Source organism: Erpetoichthys calabaricus, chromosome 1, assembly GCF_900747795.2.
Source record: "Erpetoichthys calabaricus chromosome 1, fErpCal1.3, whole genome shotgun sequence".
In the NCBI taxonomy this organism is placed as follows: domain Eukaryota; kingdom Metazoa; phylum Chordata; class Cladistia; order Polypteriformes; family Polypteridae; genus Erpetoichthys; species Erpetoichthys calabaricus.
In genome coordinates, this window is record NC_041394.2 from 263426702 (window position 1) to 263454303 (window position 27602).

General features: G+C 38.5%; 1 protein-coding gene across 5 annotated transcripts in view; it reads left to right on the forward strand.

Annotated features, from left to right (window-relative positions):
* Positions 1–377: 377 nt before the first annotated feature.
* LOC114661625 (inosine-5'-monophosphate dehydrogenase 1b) overlaps positions 378–27602 on the forward strand; it is a 223971-nt gene continuing 196746 nt past the window's right edge. Inside the window, exon 1 of one of the 5 annotated variants that reach the window (XM_051930263.1) lies at positions 378–897. In XM_051930263.1, coding sequence (XP_051786223.1) covers positions 665–897 — 233 coding nt within the window. In that variant the 5' untranslated portion in view covers positions 378–664. The remainder of the gene's footprint in view (positions 898–27602) is intronic. The other 4 variants (XM_051930295.1, XM_051930285.1, XM_051930274.1 and 1 more) reach the window with 4 other exon arrangements.

Below are 27602 nucleotides of genomic sequence, written 5' to 3' on the forward strand. Positions count from 1 at the left end.
GCCCTGGGAATTTCTATTTGTTTTTCTTCCCCTACCTAAGCAGAACTGCATGTGCGCTCACTCTGTTTCTCACTCCCTCCTTTTGTGCTCTCCATACACATACTATCATGATAATGCTAGGCGGAGAAAGTGTGGGAGAGTGTTGCTTTGAGTACTCCAACCCCCTTTTTAAATACTCCAATCCTCTTTACTAAAGTGACGTCTGCGCCTGTCAAAAACAGGGTTAAGCTGGCAGAGTGAGAGGATCTCAGGATAGAAAAAGAACAAAACATTATTCCTCCCCTGTCTCTCTCTCTCTCTCTCTCTCTCTCTCTCTCTCTCTCTCTCTCTCTCTACTAAACAACCTGCCCTTCAGGCGTGCTAGCTGAGGCACTTCAGCTGCATTCACAGACGGGACCAGTAGCCTGTCGTTGCTGTCTGTACCAATATTCTATCTAGATTGTCATACGAGTCACATCAGCCTGTAGTAGACTTAAGTGTGCAAATGGCAGTAAGTTTAAACACTTGCTCCATTCGCTTTATATGGACTGTATTTAAAATTTAGGTAAAAAAACTAAGGTTGTTTTAAGAAAATATTTTTAAAAGTCCTTGATTGGTTCATATACATTCTTGGCTGGCAATATTGAAAAGACTTTTCAAGTGGAATTCAGGTACATTCTCAGTTATGGATGGGCAATCATATGACCATTTGGTGGAAGGAGAGCGGGAGCCCTATCAGATTGACTATCGCAGGATTGTAGGGGATACAGAGCCAGCCAAGTTTCGATTATCTACCAGGGAGAGTGAACATCATTTTCATGGATCACCACTGCATGGTCACCTGCATGGACATGGCCATGAAACTGCCGCCCAACGGTACAGTGCCACTCGAATACAAGCTGGATATGAACCTGAAAGGTGAGATGCCCTTTTCATTTAATAAGTGAAGGTTTTACACTTGGAGACATGTTCAAGTATTTGAGCATTTGTTCTGAAGTTGCATTTTTAATGTAAATTTGGCCAGTGCGCAACATGCTGATAATTCAGAACACACTTATATGAGACTTTTTCCATTTTTCTCTTTCTTTATCAGCTCGTCTATTTTATGAAGCAGGTCTTTCTATTAACAATGAGTTAAAACCATGCATCCATTTAGTAACTGCTTCAGGGCACAAGGCGGCGACTAGCCCTAGAGAGGCTGCCAGTCCATATGCACTGATGTACACAGCCACACTCAAGCTAGTTTAAATCTGACAATTAAACTGAACATTACTTCTGTTGAAGAAATAATAAATAAGTGAAAAATAAAAACAGGGAGTCACACAATCTGACTACAAACAGCATGATTGTACACACTGGAGGAGGTTGCTCACTTTGCAGGGAGCAGCAGTCTATCCCAGTAGCATCAGGCACAATGAGCCTGGTCCGTGTGTCACAGGGCGCACTCGCAAACACACCTCAGTCATTAGGGCGAGCATGCAGAACTTTGTAAGAAAAAAGACACAGATATTGCAGAAAGCAGATGAATGGGTGCCTCAGTTTTTTTCTTTTCTTTTTAACTTACATGCATATTTACGTCACCATTCCCTTATCAATCCAGGCCATAAATTGCATCGTACTGTAACTGAGGCCTCATTGTACTCTGTAATAACATTAATCTGTGAGCCCTTTGGCATATATTACATAAATATGATGATGTTAAATTACACTGAAACAAAAATTATGTATACTGCAGGTGTTTCATTTTCATGACACTTGGATCTCTAAATATTAGAAGGTACTTTTTGTGTGGAGTTTGCCTGCTAAGAAAACAATAAATGGCACAATGAGAGGAGACCACTGAGGCCATCCAAGTCATTTAATTAGAGAATGGCTAAATTCTCCCAAAACATTATCTGAGTATATTGGTATCTCTGGCAGCAATATAACCGTGTTTGTGTGATTCACTTGCTAAAAGATTTTTACAACATCAGCTTCAGTGCCTTTGAGAAGTTTGCACATCTGGATTAGATCTTCATATAGACTTCTCTGCTCAACATTAAAGAGGTTTAATACTCTTAGCCTGTCAAACTGCCCCCATGACCATACAGTATGTCCAGAGATGCACTTGGTTGCTCGTTTTGCACAACTTCTTGTGCTGCTGTGTCTTTTTTGCAGTATCGTGACATAGTACTCCAGATATGGCCTTACTAACACATAATATTCTCTCAGAGCATTTGTGGTCTTCCTCCAGAGAGTTCTCACAGATTAGGCATATGCTGTGTGGTTGATGGGCTCAGCATAAACACATCTGTGAGCACACTATATATCTAATTAGGGCTTCTAATGTGAGCACTTATATCTAATTAGCATAATATATCTTAATGTATCTTTACATTTATGCCTTCAATGGACGTTTGTCCAAAGTTTCTGTGATATGCTCTGGCCCCCAATGACCCTAAATTGAATTAAGTGGTTTGAACAATGTATCCCAAAGAGCCTCCGATATCCTACAAAAGTAAAAATAAAAACCTTTGACATTTTTGAGAGTCTGAGGTCTGTACATCTTCTTTTTTAAAATCAAAGAAGAAAGCATGTGGCTCTAATACTGAAAAAAAAAAGAAGAAACAAAACACACTCGCTACTCCATTGGGCCTACACCAATAGTTCGCCCAGGCTTGCCAGTTTGTTTGCAACCAAAAGGCTCTCTTTTTTCAAGTCTTCTCATCTCCCTTTTTTTAGACCTAAATACAATTCCTCTGTGCTAACTTGTGTTATGACGTCTGACAAGCAGCAGCCATTTATAAAGCTGTGTGAGAGTTCAGATTCACCCCTGTGATGATTTCTAGTGACTTTTGCACAAGTTTTATCCATATTCCCTGGTATCTGAGAAATCTGTTTCATTGCTTGCTCTGTTCCCTTGCCAAAAGGAACCTTGTAGCTATCTGCTGCACTTCTAAGGGTTAAGGAATTAAAGTTTAACTCTATGTGAGATCTTATGACATAAGTGCCTTGAGCATGGGAAAGGTGCTATATAAATACAATGTATTATTATTATTATTATTAAGCCTAAACTACTTCCCTCAATAAATATATTAGGAAGAATTAATTATACTGTAAATATGGTAACAGACAATTACCCCAACAACAGACAACAATTACCCCTATTTGCTAAAACTCCTTTTGTAGTTCCATCTTAAATATGGCTAAGTTTGGACTCTCCTCCTGCCTTGTGGTTGTGTAAGCTGACATTCTTACAGCGTTCAAACAAAAGTGTGTATTCAGTGATCACATACCTTCAGTACACAATGTGAATCTACCTTGCATCTATTACTGGTGTTGCAGCCTGGTGTCGAGAATATAGATACACATCACAAGATGGCAGTTTGAATAAGCCCCCCTTAATATAAGTCTCAACGTGGTCGGAATAGCCTTTTGTGCAAAATTGTTTGTGTATCTGTCAATTACAGAACGGGACACTCCTTCCCTATTTATCTATGTACTTCATAGCCATTTACTCATCTGTGTGTGCTGTGGAAGGCTGTCAGGCTGGCAAGGAACTGACAGACCCAAAACTAGGAAAAGTACTAGTAGCTATTGTGGCAGAAGGAGTAGCAGCAATAGTAGTAGGATTGTTATGAAAACACATGGCCAACCATCATACAACACATCACCACTGTCAAGTGGCATGATAAATAAGAAAGGATTAAAAATAAACAATTCCAATATATCTAACAGACTCATCAATTAAGCAAAAATGGATGTCTGTGTCTATTAGGCAGCATCTGGACTTCCTTCTTGTAAAGTGCATAGTACCACTAAATGCAGGGATAATTTCTCTATATTCATGTTAATACCACTAGATAAGGTGACTGAGGGGGTTAGGAGTGCAGGCACACCGAAGGAAGCACTAACATTTGGTTGCTGTAGACAAAAGGAGAAGCCCATAAAGTCGATATTGGTGAGGAGTTTAAAGCAGCCACACACCAAAAGACTCACTGAGTCTCGATTAGAAATGAGCACTTGGGGCAAAGCCTCATGGGTAGAAGGAAGATGCCATGGTTAGAGAAGCAGTAACAGAAGGTGAAAAATGTGTACTTTCTGGGATGTGAGGAAGTCACCCACCAGACAGGCAGGGGATCAAAGAGCTGTTCAGGAGGGATAAAAGAGGCAGCAGGTTTTCTGTTTGGTTTGTTATATTTTTTCCAATGTACCTTGTGCTCTTTAGTATTCTAAATAAATGTGCCATGATTTATGCTTTTGAAATCTTTGGCATTATTCCTGGTGCCCTATCACATTAAAATGGATATGCAAAATATCCATAAAACAATCAAGCAGTTTCAAAATTTGGTAGCAGAGAAAGTATTAAAGAAAATGTCAGAATTTATGTATGTAACTTTTTTCAATACTTCAATAAATATTTTATTACACGCAGCTAATTAAACACAGTGGTATACAACAAAGGAAGTCAGATATAGCACAGCTGGGGTACATCATGAAAGGACTATGTGAAAAACACTGTCTGTAGTAAAAAAGGCTGTCACATGAAACATCTACAAGAAGAAACATTCACAACTGCAGCAAGCTTCATAATATCTATGGTTGACAGAGCGCAGAGAGAAACAGAGGGTCATTTTGATTTCTATTGTAATCACAACTAGACCTTTCAAGTAACTCCCCCTTCATTCAGTCTATAGCTTTGCCATTGGAATTTAATGAACTGTAATATTTTGCAACAGTAACCATTCTTTTATAATGTTATGGGGTCTTGATAGCAACTCACAAAGCATTGATAGAAAGGTAAAGTCCGAGGTGAAAAATCCTGCTCCTTGATTGCTCCAGCCATTGTCTTAACTTGACTTCAGTCCGTGTTGTTATTTGAACTTTTCATTTAATCCGGTGATTCACTCAAACTCTTTGCAGCCTGACAAATTAGTAAATAGTGCTCTTTGAAATTCACAAAGATGCTTAGGGCTGCCTTAGACTTCAGTGGACACAAGGTGTTTTTGCTTCCTTTTAATTCCTTTGCTTGTTAAGATTTTAAAAATAATTATATTGCAGGTTTGTTTTTCTTAACAAATGGCAGGAAAAAATAACCTGGTAACTTGGTGCAATATTCAAGTGTAGGAATTCATGCCATAAAATGTGTGTGTTAGAATAACCAGCGACTACAAAAACTGGCCCAGTGCAAGTGAGTGTGTGAATGGGTGAATCCTGTGATCAACTGGCCTCCCATTTAGGGTTGATCCTCACCCTTGCTTGGCCCTGCTGGGTGCTGTTAGGCCCAAAATAACGTGATCAGGTTTCTCATGTTGGCTTTGGGTTTAAAGGAGTTTAAGGAGCACTGGGCCCTGTGTTTAGTGGAGTGTGGATTTACCTAATCAATATATGGCAACATTGACAGAGATCTTTGAAATCTTCCCAGTGCCAAACTAAGAAGCATGGCTATTTGTTTTTCTCCAGGTAGGTGGTGTCACAGGTGCCCTGGAGGGAAGTAAAGGCACTCTACTATGGGCTGGCAGGTAAAGAAAGCTTATTAGCAGTCCAAAGCTACTGATTTATTCCAAATGCCCAGGGAAACTAAAATACTGTAAAACAAAATTTTGGATGAAAGGTGTTTTTTGTAGTATAATACCTGATGATGTATTTTAAAGGTTATAGTTCTATGTAATAAAGAATCAAACACATTATGTTACAAATTGTTGAGGAAGAATATTTTCAAGTGCACCTTTTTAACAGTGTTTGTGTGTGCATGAATGGGCCCTGCCATGGGCTGGTGTACTGTCCTGGGTGGGTTTCTGCTCAGTCACTTTCAGTTGTATTAGATCAAGCTGATTATAACTTCAGAGATTAAGTATCATATTTTGGATCAACTGGATTGTCCATACATTATTGTTACATGAGAACTGTAATACCATATTACTGTAGAAAACACTTTTCCACAGAAGGCCACAAAGACTGTCCAAATGTATCTGGCAGGCAGGAGACATACACAGTTTTTCTCAATATTTTTGCATAGCAATTTTCTACTGAATGCAACAAACTAGTCTAGACCCCAATGTGCTACTACATCTGGGTGTATTTGTATCATCCAGATGAAATTCTTTATGTACACAATATTCTGTTTGCACTGCTAACCAGAGAACGAAGGGTGGCCTTTTGCTACATTCCAGAAGTTTCTTTATACAGACGATTACTTCTTATAGCCAGCAGAGTAAATACTGAAAACCTTGCACAGTATTTTTTTCAATAACTATTAGTTTTTTGCTTTCATTGGAATTTTTGGGCTTGAGCAAACAGGGAATGGTGGATATCCTTATCATATAATATGTAGTAAATATTATGAGTTCATCATTATAAATAAAATCATTTTATGTAAGGACTATCTCCCATACAAATGGCAGAGTGGTGGCTCTGAGACTAGGGATCTACACTGGCAATCGGAAGGTTGCTGGTTTGAATCCTGTAAATGCCAAAAGGGACTCTGCTCTGTTGGGTCCTTGAGCAAGGCCCTTAACCTGCAATTACTGAGCGCTATGAGTTGTGAGAAAAGCGCTATATAAATGCAAAGAATTATTATTATTACATACTTCAGGGAAGCCATCCTTGACACATTGGATGCAAGGTGGTAAAAAAAAACATAAGTTCTCCATTTCTCACGTACATACACACTCATAAATTAGAGTTACAATGAGAACGTAGCAGGAAGCTGAATTAACAAGAAAAAAACCTACAAAGGCACAGAGAGAGCATTCACATTTCTCAAAGAAATTGATGGCACTAGAAATCTTAGGGCATATGGGGCAGTACTGCTAACCACTTTGCCGCCACGCTATCTGGTATTAGCAAATGTTAATCATAATCCATCCATCCATCCATCCATCCATTTTCTAACCCGCTGAATCCGAACACAGGGTCACGGGGGTCTGCTGGAGCCAATCCCAGCCAACACAGGGCACAAGGCAGGAAACAATCCCGGGCAGGGTGCCAACCCACCGCAGGACACACACACAAACACACCCACACACCAAGCACACACTAGGGCCAATCAAATTTTGTAATAAATTTAAATGGCAATTCAGCAGTAATGATGAACTTTCAGTTATGTGGTTTCTCTCTAAACTTACAAACACTGAATCTTCCATCTATACTTTTCCAGCGTCCCCTCTCCAACCTCTTTAGAAGCCTAATGGACTTACATATGCAAGGATTAGACAGCTTCAAAGCCTGCTAAGGCTATTCCTCTGTGGTCATGAGGGCATTCACCATTATGCATATCTCCAGTGCTGCAGCTATTTCAAGTTTACATAAATCTTCTTAAGATCCCTGCAGCTGTTTAATCTGTAAATTGAACATTAAGCCCAATATTTAGAAGGTGTTATGGCCTAATTTTAAGGCATCAGACATTAAACTATATCTGCGTCAGTCACTAGTATCCAAGGCAAGTCATAAAAACTCCAGAGCTGCAACTGTTAAAAAGACAGTGTATTTTAACAATTTAAGTACAAAGTGATATGGTGGTGCAGTGATTAGTGATGCTGACTCACAGATCCAGTGTTTCCTATGTTCTACTTGTGTAAGTGTGGGTTTTCTCTTGGGTTATCCAGTTATTCTTCCATATTTCCAATGACATGCTGCCTAGGTTAGTTGGCAACTCTAAACGGGATATCTGTAAGTGTGTAAAGAGGTGACATGCTATATTAATTTACTACAGATTTGCAGTGCTGAAACACCCTGAGACAATGTTCACTATAGAGAGTTGCAGTACTTTACTGAATAAAAAGCATATTTGGAAGTACAGAAACTTTTTTTAAGATCCAAATGTTTGGACCTCATTTCACTTTGTTCTGCTCCATACAATTATATTTTACTGGTCACATTCAGTCAATACAATTTTCACAGAGAAATAAATTTGAAAAATAAAAAACAAGAGGAGACAGAATATATGATTTTCTTTAAATATAAAACCAAGAAGCGCTTTCATCGTTTTGCACTATGAATCCTGGCACAATATTCTTTTTCACCTAAATGGAATGGTAGTAACTATCTTTGCGATAAGATAGCAAAATTTCCCACTGGGACAAATAAAGTTTCTATCTATCTATCTATCTATCTATCTATCTATCTATCTATCTATCTATCTATCTATCTATCTATCTATCTATCTATCTATCTATCTATCTATCTATCTATCTATCTATCTATCTATCTATCTATCTATCTATCTATCTATCTATCTATCTATCTATCTATCTATCTACTTGCCCCAGGGATCCACTGAGTCATTTCCAAATGTGTATGTAAATGGACAATTTGCAGAAAAAAGCCCAAATGTTCACTCAGACTGACAATAATTTTCTTTAACTTTATTGTTTATGAAGGCTTAATTTTTGTCACTCCTCTCCAAAGGGAGGTGAACAGCAGCAGCTAGCACCAACGTTCATTTCCCTAAGTAGAAGCAGTGAAGAACCAGTTGTGGTACTGGCATTAAAACAACTGAATAGCATTATCAATGCAGAATCAGAATATCAAAAATTGAGTTTATTTTTCTCTAAATACAGTTGTGAAGGTCCACACAAAGAGGGAGCATAATGTGAAAAAGGAAAATGACAACACACTCATATCCTAGCTGCCCACCTGGACTTTGTTACACAGGTCTCTTTGTCCCTGACTATCAGAGTCACCCACTCACGCACCTCTCAGCTGCCAACAGAGCACTCTCACTTCTCATCTTTTGTCACATACCCCTGACTTCTGTCCTTCCTGTCAGTGAGCTTTCATTCCAACTCTGCTTGTGGCTCTAGACTCAGAGTTGGTTTAACTTAAGATGGCTTTAAACCCCCTACTGGAGCTACTTCTAGAACAAGCCTTAGAACGACTTTTAGAGTCAGAGATGGTCCTCTTTTGCTACAGGCTACACTAGGCTTCATCCCCCTTTTAATGTCCCCTGCTGTCCCTGCATCTCTGAGTTCTGTGTTGCCTTAAAGGAGCATGCCTTTCAGTCATCCACTAAATTCTCTGCCTTGAAATGAATGGCAATACAGGGTATATTTCTCTCTGTTTTACTCTAGGACCATATGCTGCTACCTAATATCCTAGATCCTATTTGGCCTCCTGCCAGACCTCAATGGCCTTGCTTTCTTCAAATTAGGCAATTTGTTGTCAAGATTATGTCTTTATTTTGTTCCATGTTTTGTTTTTTAAATACATTTTGTAATTGTTTTCCTGCTTTCTTGTTTGCACTCGGTTTATGTTTTTTTTTTTTGTTTGTTGTCTATAATTTTGGTCTGGTCCTTTTCCCCTCAGTCTCTCAAGATGTTACTCAAGGAACCTTATTTAAAATCCCCTGCTGTCTCAATCCCTCAGCAAACTCCTTGCTTTTGATGTTCAGGGCTCATGTGTGATTTTCCATTTGTAAGTTTTATCAGCCTTTTGACCACTGTTGTTTGGATTTCTGAATGTGTGCTCTGGTTCTGCCTTTTATTTTGGAGACTTGGTTTTGGTAATATTTGAATTATTCTGTTCCTTTTGTGTTTGTCTTTGATATTATGTTTTTTGTTGTTCATTTGGTATTTAGTTTAGATATCAAGCTTTGATGTTTTTAAATATAATTTTTTGGAATTATTTGGCTTTCTTGAGAATTTGTAACTTTTTTTAAGAGTTACCCCTATTTTCCATTTTGGACTTTCACTTTTCAGGACTTTTTGAGAGTTTAGGCCTTTGTTCCCCCTTTGGCTATTGTAGGCCTGAACTGGTAATACTTGGTTCTTCTTTTCATGCTCTACTGACTCAGATTAGGAGACAGTATTTTGAAAGAGATGGACTAGAAACTAAAATATAGGCAGAGTTCGACGCCGAAAATCAAACCAAAAAAAGTTGCCATAAAGTAATAAACCTGAGAGTGTGAAAAAGATAGAAGAACAAGAATTTTTTTATGGAAAAAAGATGGCAGCCAGTGCGGACCTTTAAATTTAATGCATTAACAACATCAGATGTGACTTCTGCCAGCATGCCTCCCAAAACCATATTGGGGTGGAGTGGTGGCTCTGAGGCTAAGGATCTGCGCTGGTATCCTGAAGGTTGCCGGTTCGAATCCCCGTCACTGCCAAAAGAGATCCTACTCTGCTGGGCCCTTGAGCAAGAACCTTAACCTGTAATTGCTCCAGGGGCGCTGTACAATGGCTGACCCTGCGCTCTGACCCCAAGGGGTATGTGAAAACTAACAAATTTCTAATACGAGAAATCATATAAGACGAAATAAAGAACAAAAAAAAAAAAAAAACCTAGCGCCATGTCTTAGCAAAGAGAATCACAAAATGGCAGCACCCATAACAAAATCAAAATAACATCAGAAGTGGTGCAAATTTTTTTTAACAAGGTGAAATAACATTTTTGCAGCCAGATAGTTAGAACATCCATTGCCCAAAATCCCTAGTAGACATGGAAAGATCAGAAAAAGCTATAAATGCCAGCTAAGAACATTTTTGAACAAAACAGAATCATAACAGAAATAATGCAACTGTCTACTGACACCTAGTGTCACTTTTCAACTCTTCAGAGCCTCACTTTCTTTTTTCTTTGTATACATTTAGGATCAGACAACAAGGTATCCACTGTAACCCTGGCTATTAGCCTTATCAGCATCTTGCATCACTCCTCCTGGAAGTGTAAAGGTGTTCTCATACTGCCAATGTAGCCCTCTCATACTTTCTCTTTATTAAGCCTACCATTAGACAGATCCCTTATCCTGTGCCATCTTTCTGCTTCTGAGCACCAGTCACAGTCAAATATATCAGTGTTACAACAGCCAACACCTCTTTGACTATCCAGAAAGTTTACTGAGAAACACAGCATTTAATGAACTTGTTGTGTCTCCTTGCAAATATGAGATAAGCAGCTACATAAATATCATCACTGCCCATCTTGAATGTTTTATACTGGAAGTCGTAATATGTTCACTTCTTAAATATTCAGTTCAAATGAAAATGAAACATACTGTACCAAAGATCTGAGACACTGTCTAAAATGCTTAGACTTGCACTTGCTTAGACTAGAATGAATGTTAATTTTGTTTTATACTTTAACTCAGGAGTCATGGTGGCAAATGTGGACCACTTCCTTAATATGCTTAGCTGTGTTTATAATATGTACAATGTGCATAACAGGTGCATATTATCTCATTTTATTCATAAACCTGCTCAAACTAATCCAGGATCGTTGGGGCACCCATAGCCTATCATGGCAGCACAGGTTGCAAAGCAGGAAAGTGTAAAGACTAGGGGCACCAATCCTTCCGACGACTCAGAAGCACCAACTAACCTAACTTGCACATCTGTGGATATGCAGTGTGGGAGGAAAAGTGGAGCACCAGACACAAAGACACAGGTTCAAATTTCACATAGACAGTATCCAGGGATGGGGTTCAAACCCAGAATGCTGAATCTGTGAGGTGGCAGTGCTGCACACTGTGCTACCAAGATGCATATGAGACAACTTTAAGAAGATATAGAGCTATTCAATTGCAGTAGGAAGGTGTTCCAAACTAGAAGTCCCAAGGCATGAGTCCCAAAGGGCATTTCCAAAATTACCCACTAGGGGAGATTTACTGTCCTAACCCAAGCTAGATAATCAGGCAAACACAGCACCTATATAACGATAAAAAGTTTTATTTTCAAAAAAGGCTGAAGCAAGAGTGGAGCTCTGTAGAACACAGTGGCAAAATGGAGTTGCCTGAAACACATGAGACAATCCAAGCAAACACAGAGCTGAAGGTCAAAATATTGCAAAAAGTCAGAAAAAGCACAAGGCACAGTAAAAAATACAGAACTCACCAAAAAATCCCTAGTGCATTTGAAATGAATCACCAGGAACTGTGGGAGACGGGGCAGAGGGCAGTTCCTGGCAGGTATTCCTTCTATTTTGGGGACGTCCAACAAAACACATGGAAAATAAAAAAAGTAGCCTATAGTCATAGTCAAAAACAAAGAACAATGCACATAATAAACAAAAGAAAACATTAACATAAATAAATGGCACAAAAATAGACAAAACAGACAAGAAACATGACTTTGAACCCCAGCCATTGGAGAAACCCTGGCTGAAATATAACAGTAGGCCTAATTTGATTCACTGTAATGTTACAGCTCTGAATAGACCCGCAGATGGAAGAACAGAAAAAGTCTTAAATAGCAAGAAAAGTTAGGTGGTTAGTTTGTTAATAGTCTAGGATTTGCAGGGCTATGACAGAAGACATGTTATAAATAATTCACTTTTTTATATAGAATATAACTTTACATATATGGTATAATATGTACTGAGTTCCCTGGGTGAATGTCCCACCCTAAATAACTCCAATGTATCACAATTCAACTGAAATAATGATGAAATATTATTTGTTGTAGAAGTCACAACTGCTGTTTTGTTGATAAGAATTTGATAGCAACTAGGAGACTAAACAAGAGCTCATCACATACTGTACAATTCTGTAGCAAACCTTAATGTTAAGATGACAAAAACAGCTAAATTATTAGGGCCTTCATTCAAGGCTACAAAAGGTTGTTTCACTTGTCTCATTCTACATGGTCAGGTTACACAAACTAACTCCTAAGGAGCAAACAAAAATAAGTACTTAGGTGGAGCACGGTAAAGAAAAATGTGAATTCATCAAAGTAAACTCATATGAATGTATAACTTTTCTACACATATTCAAAGAGGCAAATAAACATAAAATGCCAAAGCACAAGCTAAAGCAAAAGTGCTTCAAAAATGTAGGAAAACTGAACATAAAAAGAGTCGATCAATTTCAAAAAGAGAACTGATAATCCTAACCATATTCCTGGGATCCTTTGGTAAATTAAAATGGCCACAATATCATCAAATGCTGTCATTGCATTACATCAACCAGACTAATATTGTATGTGTCTGCAATCCCCAAAGACAACCGGAGATCACGGACTAGAAAAAGTATGAAAGCAATAAGTCAAAACTAAAAATATTAATTCTTATTAAATGCTCTTTTGCTCGAGAGCAAGGCAGGTAATACAATAAATATAACTGCTGTGGTCCAATCAGAGTTTGTCCCTTGTCTTTTCTTTTTTTTTAGTATTTTTGTTGTCTTTTACATATTATTTTGTAACTTTTGTTATTAATTATACTTTTGTATATTAAAGAGTTCTGTCTTGTTTCTTTATAATATTTACATTTGTTATTTTTATGTTTCTTGTCCTTTATGTTTTGAACCTAGGGGGGTGAACCCTCCTTATACCTTATATAAGCTGGAGTTTAACACAGCACTAGTTCAGTGACATTGTGCTTTATGCTTCTGTTCTTTGGATACCTTCTTGGATGATGTGTAAGTTGTTGTTTACCATTTTCTGATTTCTGAACGTTGATTTTGTTTTAAGGATTTAGATCTCTTTATTATGGGCTTGGTTTCATTTGCTTGGGTTTGCCTTTTAGGCATATTTTTTATTCAGTTTTTCTCCATTTTTGTCCTTGTTCTATGATTTTGCTAATAAAATCTTTAAAATATAAGGAACATTGTTTTTTTGTTTATGACTAGGGTTTTACAGAGACAGTTTGATACACATTTTGTCAGTCTAGTGCATTGTGGCCTGTACTTCTTGTGTTTAGGGACAAGCTGTTTTTTGGTGACTAGGCTACAATTGGAGCCTTGTGGTCTATGGGTTTGAAGAATGCCTGGGTGTTGTGTTTTGTTGAGACCAGCATAGCAGGACAATAACTATAGTATAAAATAAAAAGAACAAGATAATGTAAGAAATGTTTGGCAAATGTGCTCTAAAGGCTGTTAAATGTAATACAGTGCAACCAAATATTTGTCAAACTGGAATATTATATATATATATATTGTGGAACCCTGCTGGGGTTCATGCCCGGCCGGGATGCCCAGGAGGACAGGAGGAGGGCTTGTGCCTCCTTCAGAACACGAGGGGGCGTCCTCTCTGGTTGCTTTGGGGGCCACGGGTACAGAGCTTGGAAGCTCAACCCTGTAGGGGCCCGTGGTCACCGCCAGGGGGTGCCCCGATGCCTTGGGAGCCCTGGACCTCAGTACTTCCGCCACACCCGGAAGTGCTGGGGGGAAGAGTATTGGGGACACCCGGAGGACTTCCGGTTACACCGACAGAGCTTCCGCCACACAGGGGTGTGGCTACAGAAGCCCTTAGGATGCACCTGGAGTCCATCCGGGGTGTATAAAAGGGGCCGCCTCCCTCCAGTCAGGGGCAAGAGTTGGGTGGAAGAGGACGAAGCTTGGTGAAGAGGAGTGGAGGCGGACCAGAGACTTGGAGAAGGCATTAAGGACTTAAGGGGTGATTGGTGCTGCGGCACTGGGTATTGTGCACTAAGATGAATGTAAATAATGTAAATAAACGTGTGTGTGGTGATACCATCTCGCCTACCTGTCTGTGTCCGGGCTGTTCCCCACAATATATATATATATATATATATATATATATATATATATATATATATATATATATATATATACTCTAAACACACATGACAGAAGTGAGCATAGGGACAGCATAACATAGCAAAGAAAAAAGCAAAACTAAAACACATTATTCTGCCACCTGCTGCCCTAAAGGACTATTTTTAGCTTTCTGTCTTGGCCTCTCCCTCTCTATCTCTAGCTCTCAGGGCGTCTCCGGTAGAGGACATCCTTGCTTATCCATAATGTCAAGGGTCACCCAGGTGCCATCTTTATCCTTAGCAATCTTTTGCAGATTTTTAAGAAGTTTACTATAGCTACCAAAAGCAAATCATCAGCTCTTCCATTCTGAGTTCTGATAGCTTTGATGCCACTCAACATTTGGAAAGTATCTAAGTGTATGTATGCGCATGGAGTGTCATGATGACCACACACTACTATTGTCTGAACTTTGTTCTATGTAAAGAAAAGATGCATTAGCTAGCTTCTCAAGCAATTTATTTTCTGGTTTTATGTTTTGGTTTTAACTTTATGCCTGTTCAGCGATTATGAGTTTGCTTTGATCACTTATTGCTTCCTTTTTGTTTGACTATACTTTTTCAGTTTTTCCTAAAATATCTCTACTACTCATTGTTCATATCTCTCTGTCTTGTATAAGGGTTTATGCAATCGTGATAACTAGGTGCCTGAACTTCTAATTTAATTATGCCAGTTTATAAACTAATTAAAAATGTCTGACAGCCAGCAGCCTTATTAATCCATCCATAAAAAATTAATGGATTGGTCAAATGGTAGTTTAACTTAAAAAAGGCACATGGAGGACAGAAACTTTATTAAGGGACTAGGATAAGTCAAATGTGAAATGGTGTAGCCCTAATGGAAAGAGTCACTAGGGGAACAGTAGTCTCATGGTGCAAAGTTGAGGATGTTGGATTCTAGAGTAATGGTAGTTTTTCCTGTACTGCTTCAAATAGGACTATGAAGTTATGTCAGGTGGGGCCTTGAAGTTATGTCAGGTGGGGCCTTGAAGAAGATGAAATGTTGGGTAGCCTAATGCATTATATGGGGAAGTTTAGCCAAAAAAATTTTATTTCAATCCTGACTCACAAGGGCAGTACATGAATGAAATGAAAAGGAGTTTTAGAAAGTGAGCATGAAGGTGAGCTGCCTCACCCAACAGAGGGGCCTTTTAAAGGCTCATGCTAGAGTAGATATAGGTTTGCTTTTTATGTCTTGTTAATGGCTATAGTGTGATAAATGTTATGCTTCCTTTTTAACCCTTTCTCTGTGTGAAACAGATATTTAAGTGCATCAGATGTAGAAGCAATGAGGCAATCTACTCTGACAGCACAATCTTCTCAGAGATTCTAAACTGCTTTATTTAATCCAGTCTATACCCAAAGATTTTATCGGCAGAAGTGTACATTCTCCTATTCTAAAATGTGTGGCATGTAATGCATTTTCAGTTGCAGTAGTATTTGGTTTGTGAAAGATTTACACATGGGCTTTAGAAGTTGCTACGTCTATTTCCCAAAGTTTTCAACTAATTTGAATCCTTACTAGTTTTATTATTTTTTTGTTTAAAGTTGATTTATGTATCATCATTCATTGCTTAATGCTTGTCTAGAAACAATTCTGAGTTATTATTTGTGTCACAATTTAACCTGAAATAATATTTTCATCTTCTTATTATTGTATTTCAGTCGAGGATCTTTCCCTGGCTGGGGCTCAAATACGATTTTTATGTGTTCCTTGTTTATTTTTTATTCCTTTGTCTATGTTAACTTTGTTGATTATTTAGTCTCCTCATGTTTAAGCATCTTGCCCTATGTTGTGTTTTGTGGATGGTTCCCAAGAGGCGGGGCCACTTACCCATCACTGCAACGGACTGCCCTCAGCCCTATAAATGCAGGAGCAACCCACAGTCCCTTGCCTTTCAATGGAATGCGCTTAGGAATTGGTGAGTTATTCTTGAGATTTTGTGTGCTTTTGTGTATCTCTGTATTTTTTACCTCTGTGTTCTGTTTTTTTGACCATTCTTTGAATTTGGGATTGGGACTTGTTTGCATGGATTGCTTTCTCTTTGCAGGTATCCCCTGCTGTGCTTTTTGTGCTTTTCAGAGCTTCACTATTCAACAGAGCCTTTTTGAAAATAAATCTTTTATTTATAAAGGTTCTTTGCTTTCCTCTGTGTTACTAACTGAAGTTTCTGATGGTATGGTTTTTTGATAGGCATTTTTTGTGCTTTTTTGCTTGGAAACTCTTGAATTCATAACAGGAAAAGAAATATAAAGACTTGTAGGTATATTTAATTGACTATAGAGTTTCTTTGAAATAGGTTTTTGTATGACAAATATTTAATTTTTGTGTAAGAGGATGACAATGTATTTCAGAAACATGAAGAGGCCAATTAAAGTGCAGGGTAAATAGTTTTAATGATGCATAAAATATTGCCTGTGTTCAGTTTTCACAAAAGACACACAGTCTATAGACATTCCCTCTGCAGGCAACCATAAAAAGTGACTGCCCAAATGTGAACATTTCTCAGCTGGGTGAGTCTACTTTGTGATAGATAGATAGATAGATAGATAGATAGATAGATAGATAGATAGATAGATAGATAGATAGATAGATAGATAGATAGATAGATAGATAGATAGATAGATAGATAGATAGATAGATAGATAGATAGATCTTTATTTGTCTTCAGGGGAAATATGGCTTTTTACAGAAGCTGTTTAAATTAACATATACTGTGTATTGCATGTATTAAATTTATTATGTTTGCTGCATTTCTGACAGCCTTATGTAATTAAAATTAATTCACTTCAATTAAAGCAGAAAACAAAATACAAACTGAACGCAGAGCTGCTGGTGCAATTACATGAACAGTATTTACCGTACTTTGCATATACAGTTTCAATTACTAGAAGCAATGCACACATACAAACTTACCCATAGATACACCTCATTCTGAACTTTGCTACCTTCCTTCAACACTGCATGTGGATCCGCCATGTTCAAAACTTCAATTGCTGCCTTCCAACTCTACTATTATGCTCCTTGTTCCATGAAAACACTTTTTCTTGTGATAGGTAACAAATACAATAATATTCTTAGTTTTGCAAGACAAAATACACTATTGTCTTATATCCTGCATAGTGCATGTATCTGACTTGTTAACCCAATTTTCACATTATATCACAAAATGCTACTCAGCTCACTGCCCACTCCGCTACTACCCAGCTACCCTTTGTCATTTCAAGGACAGGATTGCAACCCGAAATTTGAAAGCAAACAGTTTCAGACTCTATGACCAATGCCAGTGGTTGCTACACCACTGGTACTGAACCTTACAGAGTGAAGAGACACTTGAACAAAACTGCATAACATACAAGTAATAACAGCAAATACGTATATTTGAATATATTTTATTATCAGCCACATTAAAGGAAAATATGATAACCTAAGGACCCTAACCAGCAAGAAAACCTCAGGGATTTGTCTGGAAGAGAATACTAACCATTAGACACTGCTGAGTGGGGGGAAACATAAGAATAGTTTCTTCCTAGTTCTGGTGTTGGCCATAGATATATGATTAACCCTTGGGGATTTCAGTACATACATTTTACTTCAGTTGGGAGTCCTATATCCCAAGCTAAACTTTAACTGTACATGTTACCAAATATGCTCGGCATTGTCTCTCTCAAAAAATTATAATTTGCCTTCAGTAACTTCTTGTGCTTGAGGTTAAAATCTTCTTTGTGAGGGCCAGCTATTTGCCTTACATTATTATTTGTATATACCTATTTTAACAACAACCACAGTAAAATATTTGACTCCTGTGGTCTTGCAACATTCTCCACACTCTCGTTGGCAGCACAGCTATGCCCCATGATCCAAATTTATAAATAGTAAAACCAACATCAGGGCTCACTTGACCAAAGTAAACATAGTAGAAAGTCTGTAGACTGCAAGATACTTAAAATGGATAGAATATCACTAAGAAGACATTTCAGTTCTCCTTTGATTCTGTTGATCAAGAATTGGTGAGTTGAAAATTTCCAAAAAAAATGATAAACCTTAATATAGTTTTTTCCTCAAGTGAGTTGTTTTTTTTTTTTTCAGAAAGGAACTTGCTGGGCCTCTTCCTCTTAAGATAATGTAAATTGTTTGCAGCCAAACAGATTTCTGTGAAACAACTTTATTTGACTTTAATATTTTAAAAAATAGATCGCAACTGGCCCTATCGGCTCATTCAGTCACAAGTCATGGGGAAAATCAGTTGATTCGTTCACATGTTATGTGTAAGGAAGACACACAGATTGACATTATAGTAGGCATTCTCAGACACTATTCAGGAATGTCTAAAATTTGTAGAGTAATCAAAAACTTGGAAATCAAAATTTTGACCCCATCTCTATATTTCTTTGTATAAAAAGAGAAAAAAAGCAGAGAGCAAATGCTGGCAATTTCAAAAGTGCTTTAAATGAGATTATTTTTTTCTGAATTCTGAAGAGAATGTCCTTACCATATTTGCCATAACACAATTTCTAAAAGAATATAATATATTAATGAAACATTATGATACAAAGCTCAAACAAGCCTTCTAGACATATGTCATGGCTGAGGTAAGAACAGTAATCTAGGACTATTTTATTCATTTCTCAGTGATCTGTACACATGGCAATAGTGACCCTTTAAACCTATAGACTTATAACCTATAAATCTATCAGTGACAAATGTAATACAAGAAGGATCCTGAAGAACAAGTTATCAAGAAGTAGAGCTGATAGCACAGCACCGAAAGCTGATTTTGTAGTTTGTTAAGCAATCGCTACAGTTATTGAGGCAAATGTCCTGAGAAAAAACAGGAGGTAAAGAATATAAGACTTGTTAAGCAAGGTTGAGGACTCTCCTACAAATATTAAAAATCATATATTAGAAAAAGAATAGGATTGTCACGTTTCTTCAGTGATGACACCACTGATCAGCTCTTAATTCTTCATTTTTATGTGAGTAGCATGTTTTAATTTTTTACCACAGAGAAGCTTCAAAGTGTACAGGTTGTACAAGAAGGGGTTGCTATTTTACTGAGGCCATCTTAAGCATCCGACTACTTTCTGTGACCTGCAATAGGCACTCCAGCTGCCCAAAATCGACACAGACAGACACCAGGCACAAGTTTAGCACACAACACATGGGTTTATTTACAAGGGGAACGCACTTTCTCTCTGTCTCTTTGCCTCCACTACTCCTCCGACAAGCTTTGTCCACTTCCTACTCTGGCTCCCATAGTTGGCTTTTTTTTATAGAGTATCCAGAAGTACTCCAGGTGTCTCCTTCTGGCAGCACTTCCGGGTGTGCTGGTATTCCTGCCATAAAGGGCTCTGCCATTTCCACAGCTTCCCCAGGCAGCATCCACGGAACTCAAAAGGGCTGCAGAGAACTCCAACTCCCCTAAAACCCTGAGAGAATCTGTAGCGTCGGGTTGCTGCCACCTAGTGATAATGCCCTCTTCACGCTTTGTACCTTGGTCCGTCCACTATAAGCGCGTCCCAGGAAGTTAGGGGTCCTGGCTGCCTGCGACACTCCACAGAGTTGTTGTGGATTGAGTACAGAAGGGGCTCCTGCTATCATAGGCAAGCAGAATGGACTGGTGCAACCACAGCCAAATACAGTACAGGCATTTCACTCTGAAACTGAAGCACAGAGTGGTCATGGTTTACTCTATTAGTATATTTGATTGCTTAATCATAATAACTTTTTTTTTTTCTTCTCTGAGAAGCAATGGCCACATTTTGAAACAACCTAGAATCCGTATGAGACCTTTGGTTTTGTAATAGACATTAAAAGGCCAATATAGAGACTCAGCGTTGGTTTGAATGCAGCTGTGTCAAACGTCAAAGATTTTCTAGCTAACAGCTCCTGTTAAAGAAAGAAATAAGTGAACAAGATGATTTGCACATCCCATTTCTGCAAGGTGTGAAGCACACATATCCAAACACTAACATAATTAGAACTGCATCAATTATATAGAAATCTCACTGGTGGTTCTCACTTATTCAGGAGGGCAGCCTTGTATTCTTATGCTTGTTTATTGTCCATGTGCAGTAGCATGTGACACACTGACTATATGATGTTACAAGTCTCACAATGCTCCTCTCTTGTGACTAGATTGCTGTACAGCACTCCTTACAGGACTACCTAAGCAAGACATCAATCATACAGTTAGTGCAGAATGCAGCAGCAAGAATCTTAATTAGAAAAGGAAAGTCTGAGCACATTTCAACAGTTTTAGTGTTGTTACATCGGTTGCCTGCACCATTTTGAATTGACTTTAAAACACTACTAATGGTTTACAAAGCCTTAAATAATCTCACCCCATCCTGTATTTTGGAATGTTGGTCCCCTTAGACTTCAATTCGTAACCACAGATTCTCAAATGAAGAGAGAGGCTGGGACCATGAAGGTATGCTTATAATTCCAAGAGCCAACCTGAAAAGAAGTGGTGAGGCAGAATGTGGAATATTTTACCAACAGAAATTTGCCAGGTTAATACTGTAGAACAATTTAAAAACAGCTAAAAACCCATTATTTTTAAATGGCTTTTTCATAGCTACATTTTGGTTGTTGTCTATATAGACATTGAATAATCGTTTTCCTCTGGGTTCTGCCATTCTCTACTAATCTGTACTATTCTCGGCTGTCTTTTCTGGTTCTCCTGTGGTGATGACCTGCACCACTACCATCTGTTCAAAGCACCCTGTTTATGGATTGAATAGTGGGTGTCCCTGATGTCCACATGACCAACATCATCAAATTCTTCCATGTGAAGCCTGTAAACCATAAATACTGATTTAGATCATTTATGTTAGGTACTGTAGAATGCACAGTGGGGGCTGGGTGGTCTTTTGGCCTTGGAACCCCTGTAGATTTTACATTTTTCTCCAGCCTAACTGGGTTTTTTTTTTTCTTTTCTGTCCTCCTGACCATCCGATCTTACCTTTTTCTTTGTTACATACTGTATAATATTATTATCTAATCTTGTTTGTTTGTGTTTTTTATTTCATCTTGTGAAGCACTTTGGGCTACATTGTTTGTACAGTACAGTATATAAATGTGCTATATAAATAAATATTGTTGTTGTTATGTCGTAATGTTCATTTTAGAATGATGGAGTAGTCCAGATGGAAAGAATTGTTTGTAGTAGTGTGGTAAAAAAGAGCAAATGTTTTACTCAAAGGAAAAGAATAATCGGAAAACAAGGAGGGGTCAGTGGCATCTGAATTTAGGGCACTGGGGTACTGATCACCCCATTTTCCAGCAGACACCATTGTAATTACTACTTCAATAAGTAGAAAATTTGTCTCATTAATTTAATGTATTGTTAAAATGTTTACAGCAAACCCAGCATAGTCATGGTCAAATGTTTCCGTTTTTCCATGATATGCTCGATACAGTTTCTTGTCTAGAAAATGGTTTCTTTTTGGGGAATGTGAAATTTTCCTTAGAGCACTTTCTGGGTTTCTTGGGCAGGTCCTTTGATCCTACAGTGTTCTAGGCACACCTTTGTTGTTGTGTGCACTTATAATGCCTGAACTTTTCTGTTACGCCTGAGGGCTTGAAGACAATTTATAATTTGCATAAACTTGTATTTCTTGTTATTTTGGAGTAGTTGTCATCATTATTATGAATTATAGTGAGTACTTACTGTATGTACATTATGATTTAGCACTTTATCAGTTAGCCCAGGGTTCGCATCCCCGGTCCTCCCTGGAGTTTGCATGTTGTCCCTATACCTGTGTGGGTTTCTTCTGGCGGCCCCAGTTTCCTACCACAGTCCAAACACATGCAGATGTCTTAGTGGATCGGCAGTACTAAATTGGCCCTAGTGTGTGGTTGGTGTGCATGTGTGTGTATATGCGTGTGTGTGTGTGTGCGTGTGTGTGTGCGTGTGTGTGCGTGTGGGTGCGCGTGTGCGTGTGTGTGTGTGTGTATGAGTTTGCCCTGTGATGGAATGGATGGCGTATGTTCAGGGTTTTGTTCTGCCTTGTGCTCTATGCTAGCTGGGTTTGACTCCAGCAGACTCCCATCACCATGATCAGGACTAAGCAGGTTAGACAATAACTTCATCAACAGAATTGTGAAGTTTATAAACTTTTATTTGTGTATCTGCTTTCATTGTTAATGTTGTTATATATTTTAACATTCGTCATTTAGAGGATATATAGTGTGTGAGTAAATAATATGTTGATAGATCTTCATTTTGTATGATTTTTTTTAATGTCATTACTTAGGTGACATTTTATCATCACTGGTGCTGGTAGGCTAATGCATTTTGAAATGCTGTTCTGTCCCTCATGTGACCAATCTTCCACATTTCTATATATATGCTCCAATGATTTTTACTCTGCTGCACTTTCATGCCACCACCTGCTCTTCACACCACTCAATTAAGGCAATACCATCTGTGCTCACTTTCCCCAACCCTGTGAGCTGATCCAATCCAAGGCAGGATCTTTCCCAAGATTGCTAGTGGTTATGTTCCCAGGCCAATGGATTTAAGCAGAGGAGCAGGGTTCGTAACTTCTGCTGTCTAAATGCTTGATGGTCTCTCTTTCTCTCTGTCAGTGATTCACACTTACACACACACACACACACGCAAACACACACTCACCCTCTGCATGGCTTTCCAGAATGGCTCTGTCCCTTCTGACCATGTGTCTTTCCCAGGTACATGTGGCCTCACCAGAATTTTCATGCCGAAAACTCCACTGGCAGCTGTCTGCACCACTAGAAATCATAAAATTGTTCATCAAAAGTAAAATACTAACCAACATTCAAAGTTTACTAAGAACTGATGATACTTAATAAACTGTTTTTAAATGGGGCAGTATGGTTGCACAGTGGTAGTGCTGCTGCCACTCTGTAAGGATACCAGGGGTTGTGTCCTGCCCCCAAGTGTAGAGTTTGCATGTTTTGCATGTGTCTGTGTGGATTTTCTCTGGGTGCTCTGGTTTCCTCCCACAGTCCAAAGACATGCAGGTTAGGTGAATTGGCGATTCTATTATGTGGTTGGTGTGTGTATGTGTATGTTTGCCCTGCGATGGACTTGCACCCAGTCCAGGTTTTATTCCTGCCTTGCGCCCTATGCTTCCTGGCATAGGCTCCAACAAACCCCCTGACCCTGTTCAGGACTAAGTGGCTTAGTAATTGACTCACTGACTGTATTCAAATAATGATCTGATAGCTAAAGTGAACTTTCAAATTAAATTACAGAGCCACTTTTATGACTGTAATAGAATATGTATATGAGGACCTACTTTGAGCTAGTGATACTGGATGCTAGTTGTTGCGGTACCAGGAATATGACATGTGATCTACCCCCACGGCAGAATAATTAGAGCAATAGTTTTTACTTGGCAGCTTTCTTGGTAATTCTTAAACCAATAATACGATGAAAAAAATTAACTTATCAGAGAAACAGTAACTCCACTCTCTTAGCTGGAGTGCAGTACACCATGACAGGTATGGTGTGCTGTAAGAGCAACAGGCCAGGACAGTAATGCAAGAAAGAAAGACTGGTACTCTAAATGGAAATGACATAAATTCCCTAGGAAACCAGAGGCACGATGAGCTATTACAGAGGGAGAAAAAGAGAAAATGGGGCCAGAGAAGTATGGCAAATTCCACAAAACCTCCTTTCTGACTAATGACAGCATATAGTGCAAGTTGGGGAAACTGTGGCCAAAAAAAAACATTGGTGGGACGAGTCAGTTACGACTAGCAGGAGACTAGTGTTCTTCCGATGCTGTTTTAGATGTACAGGGGAGATTGGCTAGTGGGTACGTTATCAAATCTGGTGGATGACGGTTCACCAACCTGCATAGGAAGGCCCAACAGGGCAGCAGGATTAAGTTTTACTTTTGTCTTTTAATTTATACATTGTCTTCTTCATTTGTTTAGCAAACAAACCATTTTTATATTTAGATGTCCCTGGTGTCTCCCTGGGTGTATACTGACACAAAGAGAACATACTTGTCCTATTACTGTATCAAAATGAATTTTATATCTGTATAACATCATTAAGCAAATGTACTAACCTAAAGTGTAAACCAGGTCAAAGAGAAATGGTTGTGCTGTATTATCACACTCATCATACTCATTCAGACATCATAAATATTTTGCCCTGGGCAGAATTTTACAGGAATGCTGAGATACCTTGTAATTCTGGTTTCTCTTCTTTTGAATAGTTGTATTGGTGTGAGCCACCTGGAATGAATGCCATAACATGATATTCACCATCTGTTCCATGCACTTTTAGATTTTTTTCAGAATCTCTGGGACATTTAAGGTAAAGTACTCAAAAACACGAAGAAAAACTTGTGTGTCCTGTCATTTGTATGCTTGGTCAGAGTAAGTATATAGATTAAGGTTAGGGTCAGTAAGGTCCTAATAAAACTGTTGAGATGGTTGTCCAATTTATTTATCCATTTCCCCTCTTGATTTGTTTGTGTGTGTACAATACAGTATAAGCATTTTGTTTGCCTAGTACCCCTTTCAAGTTCTGGTGCACTTCATGCACTGATGATGATATTGTTCAGAACATCATTTCTAGAATTTTGTTTCTATGCCACATTGTTATCAATTATATCTGTTCTGCTAGAACTAGGGAAAAAAAATGAACAAAAGCTCCAGCGAATAAGGACAAACTCATATGTCAAAAAACTAGTTCAAGAAAGCCAAAAGTCCAGACTGTCTCTGTGAAGAAAACGGGGTGCCAGTGGCAGAGTTGCCAATTGTGGTGTTCTCTAGTGAATGACAATTGAGCTTCATGGTGATGAGCTGTGAGCACAGGTCTCACTAGAGGATGTTGGACCCTCATGCCATTCTCATGGAGTCTGTTTCTGACAGTTTGGTCAGAAACATGCATATCAGGAGCCATCTGGAGGTCATTCTGTAAAGCTCTGGCAGTGCTCCTCCTCCTGTTCCTCCTCACACAAAGGAGCAGATACCAGTCCTGCTGCTGGGTTGATGCCCTTCTATTGCCCTGTCCAGCTCTCCACATGTAACAACTCGTCTCCTAGTATCTCCTTAAATGATCTTGAGACTGTGCTGGAAAATACAGCATGTATGGATGTTCTATGCTGGAGGAGCTGGACTACCTGTGCAACATGAATTGGCTGCAGATACCACCTCATGCTACCAGTATTGACAAGGACACTAGCCAAACACAAAACTAGAAAAGAATCTAGAAAAATTGATATCCCTGAAGCTTAACTGACTTGGTGTTAGACTGTGATGATTAACTGTTCCCTTAATTTTTTTGAGCAGTGTATAATTAGTAGAAGACATACTAGATGTCAGAGAGACAGTGACCAACAAAGAGAGCCAGAAGGTGAGAGGGAGATTTAAGGGGATGTTTTGTGCTCAGCAAATGACTAATACACTCCAATAGTAAGACAATGGCTTGCAAAAGAAGACTGAGCATGGCACTCAGCCTTTAAGTCTATTTATTTTCTAAGTATTCAGTTCCTCACTCCTGCTTTTCTAATTAATATTATTTATTTTAAAAACACCTGAAAATGTTGTTTTTGGTTAGGGCAACTACACAGTATTAATCAGGGCACCACTAACCACATTCTTTCTTCCACTTGCCTTCAGTATGTTGCCTTTTAATGGCTGCTCTTAGTACCATCAAATGATTGTTGCATTTTAAGATCAATAAGCTCTGATATGGGGCAGCAATTTATACGGTTTCCCTGCATGATGTTTGAGCCAAGGCCAGGTTTATGAACAAGCTGGGGTAATGGGGTTATCTTAAACTGACCACGCAGTGTGGCCTCCAAGCATACTACACCTCTGCCCATGTAATGTAAGTCATCACCCAGAACTGTTCATCTGCTCCCTGACCTATGATATAACCAGCACAACTCCGGTAATTTCAAAGTGAGATCCCTGTCACTTTTCAGGCATGTTTCTATTTGTTCTTATACTGGCTATAAATCAGTTTTGATCTACCCACTAAGACTTTCACATATTTCTATAACATTGAGCTGCAAATTATACAACTCCTTCTAAATTAAATTAAACCAATGAATGGTGATTTCATAATGGGTCTTATTTCATATTCATTAATCCCAATAGCTAGAACACACCTATACACTTTCTGGTGCAACCAGTTTTCTTTAAAACTCATCAGTATATTTAGTTAGTTTACCTTTATTGTTCACAAATGGAAATTTGCTTTGATCCAGTCAGCACAAACAAGAAAACAAGAGCACATGACTGCATATAAAGCCTGCAATAAAATACAAACTGTTGATATTTATATACTTAAAAAACAGTTCTAGAAGAGTTTCTTATTTCAACACTATTGAATTTGGCCTATTTAAAGTTTTTATTACCATCGGTGTAAACCTACAGTATATCTAGCTCTATTTGTTTTAAATTTTTGCAGCAAGTATCATCTCCCAAGAAGTAAAATTTGGAAACAAGAATTTAAGCAATGTGTCCGGTCCTTTACAATCTTATTTGCTTTCCTTTTGTTTTTTTGTGATACATTTTTTGAGGCTTATTTTTGGGTTATTTATTTTTATTAGTTACAGGCAGTCGCACAAACCAGGCCAGGACTGTCAAAATCAGTATGCTGTCAATATTACATGTGTAATTGTTATGTAGGATGCTAGTTGAAATGTTAATTTTCCTTAGCCTTATTAATCAATAGCTGTGCTGTTGGAATTTATTGTAGATGTTGTGTATGATTTCATAAAAGTTTAAGGTGAGAGAGAGGTTGCCACACCCACCACACAGCGAACCACCTGGATTGGGACCCGAGTGCAGCAGGTGACACCTCAGCACCACACTGGAACAGTGTGAGTGTTTTTACGGTGGCTGGAGTGCCAGTCCTACGACCAACCCCAAGTTTTCCCTGCAAGTTGGAGGACCTGCTTGCAGGGCTGGATGCAGATTAATGTCATACCCAAGATGCAGCAATTACAGGTTAAGGGCCTTGCTCAAGGGCCCATTTAAGCTATTATACAATACTATGCCTTATGGAGCTTTTATCAATGTATAATGGACTCTAGGAGTATAATTATCAACCAAACTGCTCCCAGTCAAGGAGAAAATCCATAATCCATAAGATGAGATAGGGGTCCACCTATAAGTCCTGTCATTTACTGTAAATGAT